This window comes from Peromyscus maniculatus, chromosome 12 (genome assembly GCF_049852395.1).
Source record: "Peromyscus maniculatus bairdii isolate BWxNUB_F1_BW_parent chromosome 12, HU_Pman_BW_mat_3.1, whole genome shotgun sequence".
NCBI classification, from domain to species: Eukaryota; Metazoa; Chordata; class Mammalia; order Rodentia; family Cricetidae; genus Peromyscus; species Peromyscus maniculatus.
The window spans coordinates 5,649,698-5,661,699 of NC_134863.1; the positions used below are offsets into that span (position 1 = coordinate 5,649,698).

General features: G+C 43.5%; 1 protein-coding gene across 1 annotated transcript in view; it reads right to left on the minus strand.

The window, feature by feature from the left end:
- The window catches only part of Cdc45 (cell division cycle 45), a 35,164-nt gene extending 23,198 nt beyond the window's left edge, over positions 1–11,966 (minus strand). Inside the window, exons 1-6 of the mRNA XM_006994456.4 lie at positions 11,793–11,966; positions 11,586–11,645; positions 10,699–10,791; positions 9,504–9,641; positions 8,201–8,347; positions 6,633–6,688 (exon numbers count right to left, since the gene is read on the minus strand). Coding sequence (XP_006994518.1) covers positions 6,633–6,688; positions 8,201–8,347; positions 9,504–9,641; positions 10,699–10,791; positions 11,586–11,645; positions 11,793–11,843 — 545 coding nt within the window. The 5' untranslated portion in view covers positions 11,844–11,966. The remainder of the gene's footprint in view (positions 1–6,632; positions 6,689–8,200; positions 8,348–9,503; positions 9,642–10,698; positions 10,792–11,585; positions 11,646–11,792) is intronic.
- Positions 11,967–12,002: the final 36 nt, after the last annotated feature.

Genomic DNA, 12,002 nt, shown 5'->3' on the forward strand with positions numbered 1-12,002 from the left:
CATCAACAGAACACAAGACAGGAAAGAACAGAATCTCAGGCGTTGAAGATACAATAGAAGAGATAGATACATTGGCCAAAGAAATGTTAAATGTAAAAAATTCCTGATGCAAAACATCCAGGAAATACGGTACACTGTGAAAAGACCAAATCTAAGAATAAAAGGAATAGAAGAAGGAAAAGTAACCAGCTCAAAGGCCCCCAATTTTTTTTTCAACACAGTTTTTCTGTGTAACAGCCCTGGCTGTACTGGAACTCGCTCTGTAGCCCAGGCTGGCCTCCAACTCAGAGATCTGTCTGTCTCTGCCTCCCAAGTGCTGGGATTAAAGGTGTGTGCTACGACCACCCTTGCTCAGAACATATTTTTAACAAAATCGTAGAAGAAAATTTTCCTGACTTAAAAAAGGAGGTGGCTATAAAGATACAAGAAGCATATACAACACCAAATAGATTGGACCAGAAAGGAAAATCCCCATGACACATAGTAATCAAAACACTAAACACACAAAACAAAGAAAGAATATTAAAAGCTGCAAGGGAAAAGGGCCAAGTGACATACAGGCAGACCTATTAGAATTACACCCGACTTCTCAATGGAGACTCGAAAGCTAGAAGGGCCTGGACAGATGCAATGTAGACTCTAAAGTCAAATTTAAATAACATCTATCCAAATATCTGGCCCTACAGAAAGTACTAAAAGGAAAACTCCAACCCACGGATGTTGTGGATATCGCTCTATATAAATAAAGCACTGATTAGCCAGTCACCAGGCAGGAGGTATAGGCGGGACAAGGAGAGAGGAGAATTGAGGAAGGAGGAAGGAAAGGGAGACTGCCTGGAGCTGCCGCCGCCAGAACAAGGAAGATGTAAAGTACTGGTAAGCCACAAGCCACGTGGCAAGTTAAAGATTAATAGAAATGGGCTGAATATAAGAGCGAGAGCTAGACAATCTCACACCAGCAAAACCAAAAGGGATGCATGTGCGCACTCGTACACACTCTACCACCACCATCAACAACAACAAAATAACAGTAACTAATAGTCATTGGTCATTGATATCTCAATAGCAATGGACTCAACTGAATATTTTTGCATCTATGTTCATGAGGAAAATTGGTCTGTAATTCTATTTCCTTAGGGGTTATAGGTCTATTCAAATTGTTTATCTGATCTTGATTTAACTTTGGAAATAGAAGCAGTCATTAAAAGTCACCCAAACGCCCCCTACCCCCCAAAAAGCCCAGGGCCAGATGATTTTAGCCCAGAATCTTATCAGACTTTCAAAGAAGAGCTAACGCCAATACTCCTCAAATTACTGCATGAAATAGAAACAGAAGGAACATTGCCGAAATCATTTCATGAGGCCACAATCACCCTGATACCCAAACTACATGATTCAACAAAGAAAGAGAATTACAGACCAATTTTCTTTATGAACATTGATGCAAAAATACTCAATAAAATATTCACAAACCAAATCCAAGAATACATTAACAAGATCATCCACCATGATCAAGTAGGCTTCATCCCAGAGATGCAGGGATGGTTCAACACATGAAAATCTGTCAATATAATACACTAAATAAACAAACTGAAAGAAAAAAAAAAAACCCAACACATTATCATCTATCTCATTAGATGCTGAAAAAGCCTGACAAAATCCAACATCCCTTCATGATAAGTCTTGAAGAGATCAGGGATACAGGAACACTCCTAAACATAATAAAGGCAATTTACAGCAAGTCAATAGCCAACATCAAATTAAATGGAGACTCAAAGCAATTCCACTAAAATCAGGAATAAGACAAGGCTGTCCACTCTTTCCCTATCTATTCAATATAGTAAATGAAATTCTAGCTAGAGCAATAAGGCAACTGAAGGAGATCAAGGGGATACAAATTGGGAAGGAAGAAGTCAAAGTATCGGGATTTGCAGGTGATATGATAGTATACATAAGCTGACCCTAAAAATTCTACCAGAGAACTCCTATATCTGATAAACACTTCAGTAAAATGGCTGGATACAAGATCAATTAAAAATAAACACAAACAAAAAACCCAAAACATCAGTATCCCTCCTATATACAAATGACAAACACGCTGAGAAAGAAATCAGGGAAAGAACACCCTTCACAATAGCCACAAATAATATAAAATATCTTGAGGTAACTCTAGTCAAGCAAATGAAAGACAAGAACTTCAAGTCTTTGAAGAAAGAAACTGGAGGATATATCAGAAGATGGAAAGATCTCCCATGCTCATGGATTGGTAGGATTAGTATAGTGAAAATGGCAATCTTACCAAAAGCAATCTACAGGTTCAACACAATCCACATCAAAATTTCAACAAAATTCTTCACAGACCTTGAAAAGACAATACTCAACTTCATATGGAAAAAAAAAAACTCAGGATAGCTAAAATAATACTGTATAATAAAAGAACTTCTAGAGCTATCACCATCCCTAATTTCAAGCTATACTACAGAGCTATAGTAATAAAAAAAAAATGCATGGTATTGGCATAAAAACAAACAGGCTGATCAATGGAATCAAATCAAAGACTCAGACTTAAATCCACACACCTAGGGACAGCTGATTTTTGACAAAGAAGCCAGAAATACACAATGGAAAAAAGAAAGTATCTTCCACAAATGGTGCTGTCTAACTGGACATCAGCATGTAGAAAAATGCAAATAGATCCATATCTATTGCCATGCACAAAACTCAAGAACAAGTGGATCAAAGACCTCAACATAAAACCTGATACACTGAACCTGATAGAAGAGAAAGTGGGCAATAGTCTTCAACGCATTGGCACAGGAGACAACTTTCTGAACAGAACACTGATAGCACAGGCACTAAGAACAACACTCAATAAATGGAACCTCATGAAACTGAAAAAAATTCTTTAAGGCAAAGGACACCATCAATAGGACAAAATGTCAGCCTACAGAATGGAAAGAGATGTCCCCCAACTCCACATCCAACAGAGGGCTAATGCCTAAAATATATAAAGAACTCAAGAAAGTAGACATCAACAAACCAAAAATCTAATTTTAAAATGGGGTACAGATCTAAACAGAGAATTCTCAACAGAGGAATCTCAAATTTCTGAGAAACACTTAAAGAAACATTCAACATCCTTAGCCATCAAGGAAATGGCTATTTGACCTACAATTTGTCTTGCCTGCAAGATGTGCTGAGGTAATGGTGATTCAGAACTTGTGGGAATGGCCAACCAATGATTGGCCCAACTGGAGGCCCATGTCATGAGAGGGAGCCCACACCTGACACTGTCTGGATGGCTAGGCTGGATAGCACAGAGACCCAGGATAGAACCACACACAACTGGAAAAAAATAAATAAATAAAATCAATGAAATGATTCCTAGTGATACTCTGCTACACACATAAATCAGTGCCTAGCCCAACTGTCATCAGAGACTTCATCCAGCCACTGAAGCAGATACAGAGACCTACAGCCAAACACTAGGCAGAGCCAGGAGATCCCTGGAAAGAAGGCAGAGGAGTGGAGGACACCATGAGAACAGGTGTCTCAGGGGCCACAGAGTCAGCTAAGCAGGGTTCAGAGACTGAACTATGTCCTCTGCATATATATTACGCTGTAAAATTTAGTACTCGTGAGACTCCTAACAGTGAGTGGGGGATACCTTTGACTCTTTTGCCTGCACTTGGGACCCTTTCCTTCCTATGGGGTTGCCTTGTCAAACCTTGATGAGGGTTTGTGCCTAGTCTTATAATTTTTTTTCCGAGACAAGGTCTCTTTGTATAGCCCTGGTTGTCCTGGAACTCCTCTGTAGACCAGGCTGGCCTTGAACTCAGAAATCTACCTGTCTCTGCCTTCCAAAGGCAGGAATTAAATGTGTGTGTCACTACTGTTGGCTTGTTCCTTTTGTTTTGGTCTTTGGTTTTTTTTTTTTTTTTTTTTTTTGAGTAAAACTGAAATTTATTATATGCCACAGTCGTCCTAGGGACCTCCATGCTATATATATAGCCTCTATGGTTCTATGGGTTGTGGTCTGATTGTTCTTTATTTTATATCTAGAGTCCACCAATGAGTGAGTACATACCATAACTGTCTTTCTGGGTTTGGGTTACCTCACTCAGAATGATTTTTTCTAGTTCCATCCATTTGCCTGCAAATTTCATGCTTTCATTGTTTTTGTCTGCTGAGTAGTACTCCATTGTGTGGGGTTTTTTTATTAACATTAATTATGCATATTAATGGGGTTTTGTATGCTATTTCCATATGTGAATAAAACCCTCTTTTTTTCAATAGCACTGAAAAAAAAAGATTTTCAGTCATATTTTTTAAGTTTATTTTTTAAGAATTTTTAAATTTGTTTGTGTGTTTGGGTGTGGTATAGGTGTGTACATGTGTATGGAGGCCAATAGCAGTACTTTCTCGTTGGGACGGCTAGCTCACAAATGATGACACTTATTACTAATTATGAAAGCTTGGTCTTAGCTTAGGCTTGTTCTCAACTAGCACTTATAACTTAAATTCACCCATTTATGTTAATGTATGTTCTGTCACATTGTATTACCTCATCTCAATACTGCCCATCCTTTCTCCAAATCTGGCTGGCAACTCTGCCTTTCTCCTTCCCAGAGTTTTCTCTCTGCCCGGAAGTCTATACCTCCTGCCTAGCTACTGGCCATCCAGCTTTTTATTACACCAGTCACAGCAATACATATTCACACAGTGTACAAATAACCAACAACAGGCCAAAGGTCAGCATTGGGTTTTTTCTTTTTTTTTTTTTTTGGGTTTTTTCTTTTTTAAATTCTTCTCTCATACGTTACATCCCCACCAGTTTCCTCTCCACTCCTCCCCATCCCACCCCACCTTCCCTCTCCCCCAGATCCACTTCCCTGTTTCCCTGTCAACTGAATCTGGCATAACAAATTACAATCAGACTAAGCTGGGTGGTGGCGGCGCTTGCCTTTAATCGGGAGGCAGAAGCAGAAGGATCTCTGAGTTCAAGGCCAGCCTAGTCGACAGAGCAAGTTCCAGGACAGGCTCCAAAACTACACAGAGAACAAACAAATACTAAAAATTTAAATATTTATTTTATGAGTATGAATATGTACCTGTGAGGACCCAGAAGTTACAGACGCTTGTGAGTCACCATATGGGTGCTGAGATCAAACCTAGGTCCTCTGCAAGAGCAACAAGTACTCTTAATCACTGAGCCATCTCTCTGGCCTTTTTTATTTTTTTGAGTTAGGGTATCACTAGGTGGCCATGGTTGGCCTGGAACTTGCAGAGAACCACCTTCCTCTGCCTCCCAAGGGCTATACTTAAATGGGTACATCACCACACCCAGCCTTAAACACTAAGTAGTTTTTAAAAAACTGTTCAGAAGTATAAAAATCGGTGACCTGAGAATATGGCTCAGATAATAGAGTGGCAGCCCAGGACCACATAAATTAGGTGTGGTGGCTATAATCTCCTGCAATCTCATCACTAGAGAGGTAGAAATAGTTAAGAACTATTAAGAAATAGTTAAGAAAGTTAAAGGTCATCCTTGGCTACACAGCAAGTTTGATGTTAGCCTGAACTACATGAGATTCTTGTCTCAAAAACAAACAAAAAACAAAAATGAATTCAGAAGTATAAAAAATGATTATAGTCAGAAATAGTGGTACCTGCCTGTACTCTTAGCACCTGGGAAACTGCAGGTGCATCGTAAATCAAGTCAAGGCTAGCCTGGGCTATACAGTGAGACCTTGTCTCAAATATTTTAAGTAGAAAATGCAAAATTAGATGTATAGTTTGATAGTAAAATATGCACAAATATGGATAATTCTGAGAGAAATTCAGCATGTTTCAGAGAAAAATTCAGAAAACAAATCCAAACACCTTGAACCGTGATCAGCTTATGGACAGTTTTCCACTTAGCCATCCTTACACTTCCAGAAATGGCCTAACATTGTCTTTTATAGGAGGGGCAATCTTCTTTCCCGTGGTTGGTGGGCAGAACCTTCAGCTGGACCACAGAGGCTGATAGCTAAGACCTTTAGCAAGCAATTCCTCCAGTGCCCAGTTCAAACACACGTTTACTTCAAGCTCAAATAACCATTCTAGCATTTTCATCTCAAAGTACGCCACTTCTTTACACATGCAGTAAGAGAAATTATGGGTAACTTAGTTTCTGCTCATATTTCTTTCAATGAAAAGTTTTATACAATTGGCAGGTATCTGTTCTTTTATAAAAATTTTAATAAATGAAAGTATCTACATCTGAAAAAAAATCTGGCAAAGGCATCATTCCTAACAGAAGGGCCTGATTTGGGAGACTGTCCTGTCGTTCTAAGAACCCAAGGACAATACACAGGGTGATTCAAGACAATGACCACATACTCACACCAAAGTGACTGGCCCCAAGATTCCTCTTTTTTTTTTTTTTTTTTTGAGACAGGGTTTCACTTGTAGCCCTAGTTGTCCTAGAACTCACTCTGTAGACCAGGCTGGCCTTGAACTCACAGAACTCCCGAGTGCTGGGATTAAAGGCGTGCCCACCACTGTCTGGCAGCCCTAGATTCCTAACTAAGGGAACATGGCATTCAGGAAGCCCCAAAGGTATCGCAGAGCTGCTTCACGGGACTCACCTCCGGGCCTCCCACTCTCTTCGCTGCCTCCTCTTTGTGGTTCGTGCCGCAATCTCCTGAAATAGTGACAAACAAAAGAAAAGTGTGGTGGTTTGAATGAGAACGGCCCCCACAGGCTCATGTTTGAATGCTTGTTTCCCAGTTGGTGGGACTGTTTGGGAAGGATTAGGAGGTGTGGCCTTGTGGGAGGTGTGTTGCTGGGGGTGGGTTTTGAGGTTTCAAAAGCCCACTCGATTCTCAGTGTGCTCTGTCTGCCTCCTACTTGCAGTTATGGATGTAAGTTCTCAGCTACTGCCCCAGTGCGATGCCTGCCATGGCAATGACAGACTCAAAGCCCCTGCAACCATGGGCTCTCAGTTAAATGTTTTCTTTTATAAAATGCCTTGGTCATGGTGTTTTGTCACAGCAATAGAAAATCTAAGACAAAAAGGTTAAGCCTGACAAGGCACTTTGAAAGAAGCCCCTAGGCACAGACCCCTTGAGGGAGAATGTGGGTTTTGTCCATGCTCCAAGTCCAGCCTATACCTGCAAACCTGAATGGCTGAGGAAGGGGGCGACTGGGTCACTTGGCCTCCAGAACTTGGCAGACACCATCCAAATACTGAAGAGCACAGGCTTTCCTTGCATGTGCTCCACACTACACTCAGCATCTGGCCACTCTGCCTATTCAGCATCCAAAACACCTAGATATTACAGCCAGGAAGATAGAGCTGTGATCCTTAGTGCCTGCTAGACATATCTAAAACCCACAGATGTTACAGAGGCTAAGTACGACTCCAAAGGTGGGAGCACAGGCACGAGTTAGGGACCCCTGTGTGGCCTGGTTTCCCTTTGTGGCTCACCCAGACTTGAAGGCCAAGAAGCTGCCAACCTGGGCACACCAACAGAAGGAGAACAAAGTCCCCAACGAAAGATGCCTTATCAAGGCGAGGAAGGGATACATTGTGAGACCCTGTCTCAAAAAGAACAAACACCCCAAAATCAAAAATCTCCATAAAAAGCCAAAGGAAGCTCACACAGAATAAACCCAAACTCCTGAGTATTAAAGAGAAAAAAAAGGCAATAACAAAAACTCATGCACACACACAAAACAACAGCCAAAAAAAAACAAAAACAAAAAAACCCCTACAATCCCTTATGTGTGTGGGAAAGCAGAATACACGACTGGATGTCTCCTCAGAAACCACGGAGGCACAGACCTGTAGGCTCAGCCTTCAGGAGGCTGAAGGACAGGAATGAAAGTTTGAGGCTAACCTGGATTATACTACAAGACTCTGCCTCAAAAATAAAATCTAAATCGGGGTACGATTATGCTTTCCTCAGATAAGCACCAGCAAGTCTGCTGGGAAGTAAACAAAATGAAGGGATGGCTGGAGGAGCAGCGTGAGAGCAGGTCCGAGCCGACATCCCGAGACCACCCAGAGCTCTGTGACAGGAAGACGAGTGAGCACTGGAGACAGCAGGACACTTAGCTGTGAAGGACTCTGACCTGCCTCAGAATGCCACGCCTGGCTCACACATAACTCTCCTAACTGCTTCCTCCAGAGTGCCCACCCAGCCCAACGTACCTCTTCTAACCGCGTCCGCTTCTCAGAAGGCTCTGACCCATCATCACTCTCACTTCCTGAAAGATCTTCATCCTCTGCTTCATCCCTAAAGATGTCATCATAGGCAGGAACTTCGAGGTCATCCTCTTGCTTAATGAGCAATTTGATCTATGTTATAAAACAAAAAAAGCAATCATGATTTTCTTCTCCCCCTGCCAAAAAACAAGTTCTCATGATGCTCGTGTAGACTCTTACTTTTTCCTAACCGGCTGACTCCCAAGTGTTCTGTACATACAAACAGCACCTGTCTATGAAGAGCTCTAGGCTTCTCCGTACCGTTCAGTACAGCACTAGAGCTGTCCCACACGGCATACAGAGATTATGAAACTAAATTGTGAAAAGCATTTACAGTCTACTCTGGGCAACATTTCTTTCTTATGCTATACATTAAAAAAAGTCCCACAGTTGGCTTTTGATAGAGGATGTGAAAATGTTGCTATGGTTGTATATTTGGATATGGTTTATCCCCCAAAGGGTCCACCAAGCCAGAAGCTTGCTGACCGTGTAGGGTGCTGAGTAGAGCCATTTAAAGGTGGGTTCTGGAAAGAGTTAGGTCAGTCATAGCTCTCCCCTTGCTGATGCAGTAACACCATCTCTAGAGACAGAAGCTTGGTCTCCACCGGCAGGGTGGTCATAAAACTTCCTCAGCTTGCTGCTGTTTCCTGACTCACCATGGAATCTTTCTCCCTCTCCCACACACTTCCTCTCTTGGGAGACCATTCACCATAGGGGTCTCACAAGGGCACAGCAGATGTTTGTACCACGCTCTTGAATATCCAGGACAGTAAGTTAAATGTAACTTTTATCTATAAAGTACCCAGTCTCAGATGTTTTCTTACACAGATACAAGTAGGTCGAGACTTACACTAAGCCAATACAATTTCTGTCTCTCATAGCAATTCCAGACTGATTTCTCTTGAAGAAGTTTCTTCTATGAGGATTTCAGTCTGAAGCCACGTGGAAGGAGACCAAGTCAGACTGCTTGGTCAGCTGGTCTGTGCTAGGTTGCATATTTAAGGTGCAGAGGTTCAGAATAAGTACAGTAGAGCCATTTGGGGCTAAAATATCCTGATCCTTCACTTTCCAGATGATGCAATTCCACAAACGTGTTGTGCACATGCCCACGAGCAGGTAAGATGGGGTTCTTACGCTGAAGATATCCCCTAACTAGAGAAGATCCATGCAATGCTGCCACAGCATAAGAAGGTACAGACTGATTAAAGGGAGAGCACACATAAGGGAAGGCTCTAAAAGGGCCAGGTACCTGAGTGTCATTGTACACATTCACAACGTTGACTGGCCTGTGGGTGTCACACACAAAAAATACACTGTCTTCATCAGGCTGGAGGATATCCAACAGGTCTACGTTGGCTCCACAGTTTATGAGGATGAAATAGCGGAACTGAAAGGCGATAGAGACACTGTAAAGGAACTGCACCAAGGAGGCCCCACCCCCCTCAGCACTGTCAATCTCGGCGCTCCTCTGCCGAGCACATGTGGCCAGGCCCAGGAGGAACACTGCCCACAGCTGGCCTGGTTAGTGCCTTTCCCAGATGACACTGTAAAATGGACTCTGAGGCTTTCCGTACTTCCTGAAGAGCATGCTGAGGCTCAGCAAACGCAAGCCTTGTGCACAGACTCAACCGTTAGTGAAGAACAGACCAGGACTCCACGCACACACCAACGTCTCTCTGAATACTGCTAACTACACTGTCCTGCTGCCTTACCACATTCACAGCAAGCACTGTGTGGGTTAGGTCCGCAGGAAATCTTGGGCAACCCATACTTTATGGCCTCCTAAATAGTAAGTCCTTTATCAAAAGGAACCACCCACTACAGGAAAACCTTTCCTCAGTAACACCCAACTGCCTGGGTAGGCTCACACTTGTAATATAACACTTCGAAAGCCAAGGAAGGGGACTGCCCAAGAGTTCAAGGTCAGCACAGGCTGTCAAGTAAGGTCTTGTCTCACAGCACTGAAGGGAAAACTCAGTTGGTACAGGTACTTCAGTTACGAATAAATCTCTTCCAAGTCACCCTAGAATTGGTCAGGGACTCTAGAGGCCTTTGACACACTCTACCCACTCCGTACGTGTCCCCTTTCTTGTCCGGCCCCAGGTTGAGAGGTAAGGAGTCTTGGTTTTGCCACTTAAATGCAAAGGGAAAACATGTGTTTGGAAACTGGAATGTAGACAGCAGAGGTGTATCCTGGGAAAACACGCGAGGCCAGAGTAGGTGCTGTCCACATGCATACCTTTTCTATTTTTGAGACAGGATCTTGTTATGTAGATGAGGCTGGCCTCAAAACTTGCTATATGTAGTTCAGGTTTGCCTCAAATTCCTGATTTGGGGGGGGGGGGGCAAATGTTGATTCTGGCATCGTAACTTGAAGTGTAAGGAAACAGACACTTCAAAACACACTTACCCTACTAATCATTCTAAGATTCATTATTTCATACCTGTTCTTTATGTTCAAGAAATGCAGTTTCAAGTTCTTGCCACCCAGAAACTGGAACCAGAGTATACTGCACGTGGTCACACTGAAACAGGGCCTGGAGAGAAAGCATACTATCAGAACCCCGTCATTTAGGATAACTACCTTGAATCACCAGAAGCAAACAAATTAGCTGAGCTGAGAGAAGATCTATGTGATACGCTGTTTGGTAAAACATCAGTAGGAGCCGGGCAGTGGTGGTTTAATCCCAGCACTCGGGAGGCAGAGGCAGGCAGATCTCTGTGAGTTCAAGGCCAGCCTGGTCTACAGAGTGAGATCCAGGACAGCCAAGGCTACACAGAGAAACATTGTCTAAAACAAAATCGGTAGGAGAAGCTAGGTGGCAGGGGTGTGCGTGCTCAATGCACAGTTCTGCCAAATCTGTCAAATTTTGCCAAAGTCAAACACTGAAGGGAAAAGTTAATTTTAATTACAGGTGTTCTGAAAAGTTCCTGACCCCCCCCCCCACTCATTGTAAAAACCACAGTACAGTCAAAGCCCAAACTAATGATCTTCTCTTTAATAGACAGGGAATCCTGTATTTCCAGCACTCACGATGACGCCACTCCCAGCTATCACAGCCCTCTCTCAAATTCGATCTTTGAGAGGTCATTTACAGGTTCAAAGGTTTCAGAAGCGAAGCCATTTTTCACTGGGGTTATTGTAAAAACAAGACAAAGCAAAAACAAAGCACTACTTACTTGTCTCGCTGTTTACGCTTCTCTAGTGCCGGTACAGTTCGGAGGGGGACCCCTGGGCCCCTCCCCTCCCGCGCCCCACCTCCTGCCGGGGCCGACCCTGTTGCCTCTCCGCTCGCCCCTGCCCTAACTTCCTAAGATACTCAAGGCTCACCTGAAGGATCTTGCAAGCACACAAGGCATCCACATCCGAGGCCACAAAGAGAAGGACCCTCTGTTGAAGGAAATGCGGACAGGTGGGGTGAGCACGGGGACCTCAAACTCGGTGGCGACACCCCGTCCTGCTCGCCCACTCACGGACACGCGCCCCCATCCCTTCCCCCGGATAAGGTCTGGGCCAGGATCGCGGAGTGGGAGTCACCTGGCTGTGGACCAGCTCGTAGAACTCCTTGCGGAAATCGGACACGAACATAGCCACTGCGGCCGAATACCCAGAGCTGGCGCTGAGACACCGGCAGCCCTGGAGGTGGTCAAGACTCCCGCCAAACCCCGGCTCTCCCGATTGGCCCGTGCCAGCAGCCAATCGTTCTCAGCCTTCTCCTCCTTTCTGATTGGGTCCCGCTGGGCGACA